At 33.7% G+C, this 9,039-nt stretch overlaps 1 protein-coding gene across 1 annotated transcript in view; it reads right to left on the bottom strand.

Moving 5' to 3' along the window:
- LOC107445157 (astacin-like metalloprotease toxin 5) overlaps positions 1–7,207 on the bottom strand; it is a 9,173-nt gene extending 1,966 nt beyond the window's left edge. The window contains exons 1-5 of the mRNA XM_016059499.3: positions 7,049–7,207; positions 5,069–5,136; positions 3,278–3,353; positions 1,548–1,662; positions 368–546 (exon numbers count right to left, since the gene is read on the bottom strand). Of these exons, the coding sequence (XP_015914985.1) occupies positions 368–546; positions 1,548–1,662; positions 3,278–3,353; positions 5,069–5,136; positions 7,049–7,112 (502 nt within the window). The 5' untranslated portion in view covers positions 7,113–7,207. The remainder of the gene's footprint in view (positions 1–367; positions 547–1,547; positions 1,663–3,277; positions 3,354–5,068; positions 5,137–7,048) is intronic.
- Between the last annotated feature and the right edge of the window lie 1,832 nt (positions 7,208–9,039).

The following is a 9,039-nucleotide window of genomic DNA, read 5'->3' as shown; positions in this document are numbered from 1 at the left end:
GTGCGCACGCCATCAAACCCAAAACAACACCCATTTTGCCAATGGGTAAAAAAAAAAAAGCGATAGTCAAGGATTAGATTTGGCTGGATTATAACTACGTGAGAATATAGTGGAGATCAAAAATTTCACATTGATCATAACTATCGCAGGAAGGAATTTTCGTGGGAACAAGCTTTGTCCACGTGATATTTCTCCTCCGAAAGTTATACGCTCAAATGATTTTGTTCCCCGAGTTTTAGAGCAAGAGATGAAAAAAATACTAAAATAACGGAAAAAGAATAAATAAATAAGAAAGAAATTCAAATGAAAAGTAAATAAAGTTTTTAAAAAATGTTAACAGTTTGAAGAAAGAAAGGAATAAACGCACCCGATTTTATGTTCTCCCAATGAACTTTTATGTATTTGTCTCTGTCCGACCTGTTGTGTTCATGGAAGAATCCTATTGCGTGTCCGAGCTCATGGATGATAACACCTTTGTACAAGCATCCTGGACCAATGGACAAGAGCTGTTGACCCCAATTGGTCATACCAACTGGTCCAAAACATCTGAAATTAACAACAACAAATTATTCTGAAATAATTAAAAAAAATGTACAAAAAAATAATTTTACGAAAAAAACATACTCCTTAGCGACAGTATCAGGAATTGTTTTAAAATATATTTTTAAAAAGGTTTTTAAAAATTAAAGAGTCAAAAGTCGAGCTCAAAATTCAAGAGCAAAGCTCACAAAAAAAGAAGAAGAAGAAAAAAACATTGGAAAGAACTTTCTCTGTTGATCATTGATTTTCTTATTGCTTTGCTTTCTTATTGCAGTCAGATGATGGCTCCGAACACTGATGATTCTCCTAATCTATCCTTAGCAGATGTTAAAATATCGAATAAATTAAATATATTTTATCAAAACTTCTTCAACTTATTGAAGTTTGATAAAACTAGGTATTTATGGACCATGAGATAGCGATTTCTGCAATTAAAAATTAGTTTAAATTTTGTCCAACAGGAGGGAGTTGTAGCACCTAAGGAAGGACAAAAAATCTGTCAGACTCATTAAAATTTAATCGATCACAGAATGTGTTCAACGTGTGACGTGTTGGAAGCGCGTCGCAGCTGATTCAATGGTACAGCGAACTTGCAATTTGCGGAAGAATTTCAGCAATGGTCAAATTGTTATAAAACTTTCTTAAATCAGTAACTTGCGGTAGTACGCACTGATTTAGATTTAGAAGCGCCATTTTTAAATTAGACTGTTTTACCCATATGCATTGTTTAGCAAAGCATTTTGTTATCAAATTGTAAGGATTCCAGAATTGGTAACAATCTTCGGTACTCACATAGCTAGATTTTAAATACATTGTTGATGAAATTTTCGTTAACGTATGGGTAATTTTTCTTTTTTTGGATATTATAATCGTTTTGAGACTTTTTCCAATAAATTTTACCTCCTGCATAACAATGTTTACCTACTTTATACAAAGAAAAACGTGTTTTCTATTTAAAATATTGTAGGGTTTGATGATTGAATAAAGAAAGTGTATAAATATTTTACCCTCTTCCTGAATATAGTTGGATATAATTCCTCTGGTTTGTTTTCGGTACAAACTTCAGACATGTTTTCTTATTGAAATCTTCAAAAGCAGAAAGAATCAGATCTCTGTGTTCCTCTACAAGAAATATTAAAAAATGTCATTGAAACATTAGTGAAGGAACAAAAAAGAATTTGTCAACTGCCATGCATTTTTATGAATTGTTTTAAAATTTTAATTTTTTATCAATTTCTTACGTTTAAAAGTTTAAAGACCTTAAATAATGAAAACTTTAAATAGCATTACAGAAGTAGCAACTGTTATACAATATTTTGTAGATTAATATTAAATATCAAGAATTTAAATAAAAAATTAAAAGTAAAAATCTTTCTTAAAAGTTTTTTCTGCAAAAAAACGCTTTGAAAAAGTTTATTGAGCAAACTGAAACTAAAATTGTGTGATATTTCACGAATGAAAGTATTGTTACAATTATTATCAAACCATAATATTAAATATTTTTTATTATTTTATTCAATAGTAGTCGAAAAAATTGCAAAGTATTTAAGTTTTTTTTAAATCATTTCAGAAAATGTGATTTTACATTGTAATGCAAAAATTGAGCGAAATCGGTCGAATAGTTCCTGAGAAATGGAATTTTAACAATGCGACTGTTTTAAAATTCGATAAATTATTTTTTTGTTGACTTATCTATTGATAAACTAATTCTATTAATTGAGTGAATTTTTTTTTATTTCACTTAAAAAGTTCTCGAGATATGACAAAATACGCAAGCAGTAAAATTAACAATTTGGAGCACTCTTCTAGCCAAACTATGGGGACCATAATTCTCAGATTGCGGCTATCAGTGGATCAGAAATCCGAATCCGTTGAAAAAATTATATCTTTATTCAGAGAAAGTATGCTTTTCTGCTTTCTTTCGTAGCTTAAAATATTATCTGCATTAATTTATTTGCATAATTGAGGTCACCCCCTTGAACTATTAAGATTGAGTCCTAACACGTGAAGATTCGATTATTGGGTCAATAGTTATTCAGGATGGTCCGCTTGAAAAAAAAAGGGGTGTGAAAACACCTTATTGCACGGAAACACTTCCGTCGCTTTTCCAATTGCATGGCAGAAAAATAAATCCATAATGGGACAATAGTTGACTGTTTATAGCACCTATTTTTTATGCTTGTATTGATATATTTTTTTAGATTATCAAAATACAGTATGCTCTTGATATCTTAAGGGAAGCTGAGAGATTTTCGATATAGCGAGTTTTCGACATAACAAGTTCAGTCTTAAATATGTTCTGAAAAGTCGAAAAAATATATTCTAAAAAGTAGTCATGAAACATAAGAATAACTACTATTAAATATGTATGTAACGATCGTTAACTATAAGTCTAAATACAACAATGATAATTTAATTTATAAAAGCTAAGGACAAAAATAATTAAGCATTAACTAGAAAGTAATTGATCTACAATAAACTTATTTCGTGATTTTTCTGTTTCGAAAAAAAAATTCGACATAACATGGTTCTAGAAGAAACTTTTTTTATATAGGAATTCAAATTAACATTAGGTGGATATGTAATGCTGAGAAGAATTTACTTTTTTGACATAACAAGGTTTTCGATAAATCGAAGTTCGAGATATCGAGAGTATATACTCTATTATAATTTCTCCTCTTTTCATTCGACAAGTATAGACAAGAAAAGAGACTATTTATTCCAATCGTATACTTACCAAGAGATTTTTCTATAACGTAGGGAATTTCTCCCTTTGGCCAACGCCTTATTTTTTGGGGATGAGCATTTCTGTCCTAAACATCGAGAAAAGAATCGCAAATTTTAGTCAAATTATAAACATTGTCACCAAATCAAATTATTAATTCAAATCAATTTATAAATTCATATTTAGTGATTTATCATAGGCTGCGGTGCATAATGGAAACATTTTTCACGTTAAATGAAATATTGCTTGCTTTCTTATGCCTGTTTAGGCAGAGGGGTGCGATTGTTCTTGTTTTCCAGTGGCGCCATCTATGGCCAAGAATTCGACTTCTACCACACCCAAACGTCACACCCGTTTATAGAGCGGAATATTCATACATCCATTCATTCATCCACAGATCGCAATTTTGACCTGAATCAGAGAACGATCGATGCAGTACCCCCAGAGATATTGATTTGTTATGGGGACATGGAGGACTTTGCGATTCGACAGACTTTTAACGTGCACCAGTCACCATTTACTACACGGGGAGTATTCAGTCGGTGGGGTTCAAACAAACGAACTCTCGGACATTTCCCCAGCTCCCTACCGACCAGGATATCCCGGCCAAAAAGAAATATTAATTTAAAAGAATAATGTTGCCAAAATCTTGTTTTTCAATTTTATTCTGTGTATAGAAAATGGATAAAGCACAAATCCCATTTATGCTAACGAGAAAAAATATTTTTATTAGAAAAAGGCGTAATTTAAGCTGGAAATTCTCCCGATAGAAAGAAATGTTTATAATTTAAATGGTAGTTGTAAAGGAAGATCACGAGAACCTTCCACGGTTAGCCTGACGGCAAGGGGACTCTAACCCATGATCCGTCTACCACTGAGGATATTTCACGTCAGCACTGTGGTCGGCGCAGACCTGGTGGGGAATTCGTATAGAATGGGATTAATTATGAATCGTAATTTTTTTCTAGTACATAAATTTTCTTCGTAATTTGCTTTTTTATTAGGGCGCAAAAATGTCACTCCCCAGAACAGTATAGACGACCAGAACTGGCGAGTAAGTGGTGTCTTGCGTTTTAAATCTAACTACCACATTTCCCCAAAATTTTGTTGTAGTTAAATATTAAAAAGGGGTAGTAAAGGCTTTTCTGACTTTAACAGGAAGATTAATTAAGCATGCTCAACGATATACATCACAAAAAAGCTGAAATCCGTGTAATCAGATATATGAAGATCTTCTGTATGTTTCTGAAACCTAGGGTTGGCATCACAAACTCTTGAATTTTGAATAGGGGATATAAGGAATCTTTCATTCTTATTTGCTTTCGTGGAGGGCTTTTTGATGGATCTAACCCGCATTTGCGTAACATGGAAAGGAGAACCACGAAGGCCTCTCACGGTTAGCCTGACGGCAAGGAAACTCTAACCCATGATCCCTCTACCACTCGAGGAGGATATTTTACATTGGAACTTGCGTAGGTGCCAGCCGGAGGCGGAATTCGTATCAACCAGCCATCACTGGGATTCGAAATCGGTTCACCGCATTGGGAGGTGAATGCTCTCTATCCCCTGAGCCACCACGCCTCTCTACATTGTTTCGTAGCTTCCGGCTATTAAAAATTCCTTTACATTTCGTCTGTAAAATTTTTCAAAACTTGTTCATAATTTTCTTAAATGGAGGCGAGCAAAACGTTCAGCCTTTTAAGCTCATTTATGCTCTGAATTAGTTTTGAAGGTAAAATGTCCTACTTTGAATGAATAGCATCCACCCATTTTATAATAGTAATAATAGTATAGTTAACTTACGTTTGGGTCAATATTGGTTATGTCCCCTTCGAACAAATCAGGATTCTCCATGGCCAGTTGACTCTCATCTGTAAAGGAAAAAGAATAGAATTTACATACTTTAAATAAGTATGTAAAGTTAGCCAAATTGTGTATAGAATATTTACATTATTTGGGTATGTTTTTGGAATAAAAAGAGAGGCTATAAGCTTGAACATCTTTTAAACTAGATTAAACTGCTAAAAAAACCTGAAATTGATTAGTTTTAATAATATTTTTTCATTCTTTTTTTTATAATTTCAGGGGAAAAATCCCTCCCAAATTCCTACTTACTACATCTCTTCATGTGATAACGGTGCGTCACGCGTTACTAGTTAAAATAGTACCCCCCCTCTCCTTGCACGAGTCAGAGAGCTATCGAGATAAAGTTTGAAACATCCCCTATAAGAGGATTTTCTGATATCTTCTTCGCACCTTCTTTTGCTCACTCTCAAATATTTCAATTATTAAAGAAAAAAGAGAGGTTACAAGTTGAAATGTGTAGAATTGCGAAGTAAGTCTTAGAAAAAACGATCACTTGTAATAATTTACTTCACAAACTAAGGGGGAAATCCTTTTCCCCCCAAAAATCTCCCTCATTGTTGCTCATGTTTTAGAGCTTTTTACCTCCTAGCATAACAGGTTTAAAGGCAAAACATTTTTCCTCCTTCGAACAAAATTTAAAGTGATAAATAAAAGGGAGCTGTTCCAGGAAAAAGTTGGTTAATAGGATACTCAGATTCAAGAGGTCATTTTACATAAAATTCAGGTGAAATGATACGAGGGTTTTTTCTCACGTAGCCGCAATGTTATCAAACTTACAACAACGACAACAACAAAAAACATTTATAATACTTGTTTTTACAAATTACAATGTGTTTTCAAACCAATCTGTGAAACTGGTTGAAAGTTTATTTTTCCGTGCCTGAAATTATTCTTTAAAAAAATGCATAATAACATTTATATTACGTTAAATTAAAAAGCTAATATTTTTTTTAATGAAAATACGAAAGAGTTGCGCCGTACTCAGAAAAATTTAACTGTTCTTATTGATTCTATGTCTTATTGATTCTAAGACTACAATCTGTAGTTTTTTCGAAAACTCTCTTCACACGTAAGAGATGATCAATAAATGTAAGAGATAATTAATAAATGTAAGATAATTAATAAATGTAAGAGATAATTAATAAATGTAAGAGACAATTAATAAATGTAAGAGGAAAGAGAAAAACAATTTGATCAACTTATTATCTTAAAGTCTTTATAAATAGAGATACAAGGATACGTGATTTTCCCACTCTCCATACCTTCTAAACTCTTTGCTGATAAAATTTCAGCAAAATTTTGTTCGCTTTTTCCCCACTTTATTACATTTAAACTTCTTACTGAAATGTTTGCAAAATTTACTGAAAACTTGGTAACGGAGAGAGGGAAAGTGGGAGGAAATTGCTTAACCTGGAGAGGCATATGTACAAAGAGTATAATTTGAGCAGTGACTGATCAGGGAATAGAGCGTTCGCCTTCGAAGGAGGTTAACATGGTTCGAGTCCCGGCGATGGTTGGTCGATACGAATTCCGCTCCCGGCTTGCACCGACCACAGCGCTGACATGAAATATCCTCTGTGGTAGACGGATCATGGGTTAGAGTCCCCTTGCCGTTAGGCTAACCGTGAGAGTTCTCGTGGTCTTCCTCTCCATGTAACGCAAATGCGGGTTAGTTCCATCAAAAAGTCCTACACGAAGGCAAATTTCTCGCCAATACTTGATCCAGGATTTCCCTTGTCTTCTGGATTCGGTTCAAAATTACAAGGCTACGTAGTTGAATATTAGTAGTCATAAACCCAAGAATTGCGTCTGCCATTCAACGACAGTTATTTAAAAAAAAAGAGTATAATTTGAACATGTAGAAAACAATCACAGTATTATCGTAAATTACAAATAAAATTTTGTCGTTACACTTACCCGCGGCATTATTTCCTAATGCTGTTGCAACAAGCACCACTAAAATGCAACCAGTGAGAATCATGGTTGTGATTTAAAAAGAGAATTGTAACAATTATTGCTGGTCGACAAATCAAAAAAATATTTGCACAAGTTTTTAAGTAAGTTTTTATCTACAATGATGAGAAACTAAACATCTGTTCATTGAAATCACGTATTTTAAATGCAAAAGCTACTTCTTCGATAAAATTAGAATTTTTTTTTATGTTTATCCTTTTTGTTTTTGGTATTTCAAACATGTACAATACGTGTCATTTTAAACAAAAGGAAAACACTACAACTGTTTTGTTAGTGATAAATCACTTTTTAATTATTCGAAGTTTGTACCACAACAACACCATCACACAGATTCGTAAATATGTTAATTAATTCGAGCAAACAAGATAATTAAATAATCTTATAATAGCAAAAAGAAACTTTAAATATGTTAATTAATTAGTGCAAGCAAGATAATTAAAGAATCTAATAGTATGTTTGCAATTTAAGAATTGCTTTTATAATGTATAGTTAAAATTGATAGCATTATGTCTGCAAAGTTAACGATTTATTTTAACTAAAGATCTTCACATCTCTAAGCTCTTCCCTTTCGCCTAATTATTTCGGCATCGTCCTTTCGATTTCGCGTTAGTGCAGAACTTAATAGCTAAGGAAAAAAATTGAAAAAAGAGGAAGGAATCAGTGCTTAATATTATTATAATTTCTTATGCATCAACTACCTTTTTAGCTTTTATAAAAATATTAAAAATGCAAATTTTAAATCAAAATATAACTACTTTTATTATTAATATACACTCTATAACAAAAAAATCGACGCACCAAGAACGCACAAAGACGCGCAAAATCGACGCTCGATCAGGCTGGAATGATGCCGACTGGGGACGTATAATCTTAAGCGACGAATCCCACTTCCAACTGTGTCCTGACGATCATCGAAGACGTGTTTGGAGACGCACAGGGCAGAGGGGGGATCCTGTCTTCACTATTTCACGCCACACCGGCCCTCAGCAAGGCATTATGGTCTGGGGTGTCATTTCCTTTGACAGCCGGACCCCTTTGGTCGTCCTTAGAGGTACACTTACTGCACAGCTGTACGTCGACGACATCCTAAGTACCTTTACCGTTCCTTTTGCAGCGCCCTGGGCTGGTTTTTCAGGAGGACTATGCCAGACCACATATGGCACGTGTTGCTATGAACTGTCTGCAAGCTTGTCAAACTCTTCCTTGGCCTGCCAGATCACCAGATCTCTCTCCCATCGAGCATGTCATGGATATGATGGGAAGGCGATTGCATCTGGCACGGAACGTTTATGACCTCGTTCCACAATTGGATCGAATTTTGCAGGAAATACCGCAAGAGACCATCCGGGAGCTTTATCGGTCTATGCCATGCCGTGTGGCAGCTTGTATCCTGGCTAGAGGCGGGTCAACACCGTATTGAACTTGTTACTGTAACTCTGCAATAAGTTATTCAATTGTTATTGAAATTTTAATCATTTACTCAGTGGCGTACGCAGAATTTTTTCAAGGGGGTGTTCATAATTTTCTGAAACTACTAAAAGAAATTCGATTCTATAATAAAGCACTATTATTTCCCTAATTTAGACAGCTAGACCATTTTGACATTTTATTTAGACAACATTGTTTAGTTATATTCTGATTTGATTTTTTAAGTTTAAGAACATAATGTAATATCTTCTAAAAAAAGTCCAATGTCATATGGGTGGGAAGTAACACTTTGAGGGCCACTTTCACATTCATCACATTTTGTTATGTTAGAAACGTTTTCTTCAACGGAAGTATCACATTTCTGTACAACAGAAAAACTTACATTGGTACTAGATGCTGTCACCTCACTAATTTCAGGTCGCGGTTTTTTCCCAAAATAATTAAAAATTGTTAAATTCTTGCGTTTTGACATCCTAAAGATCCAAGAACAGCAAATATATATATAT

This window comes from Parasteatoda tepidariorum, chromosome 3, assembly GCF_043381705.1.
Source record: "Parasteatoda tepidariorum isolate YZ-2023 chromosome 3, CAS_Ptep_4.0, whole genome shotgun sequence".
Classification (NCBI taxonomy): domain Eukaryota; kingdom Metazoa; phylum Arthropoda; class Arachnida; order Araneae; family Theridiidae; genus Parasteatoda; species Parasteatoda tepidariorum.
This window is presented reverse-complemented; position numbering and strand designations above follow the sequence as displayed.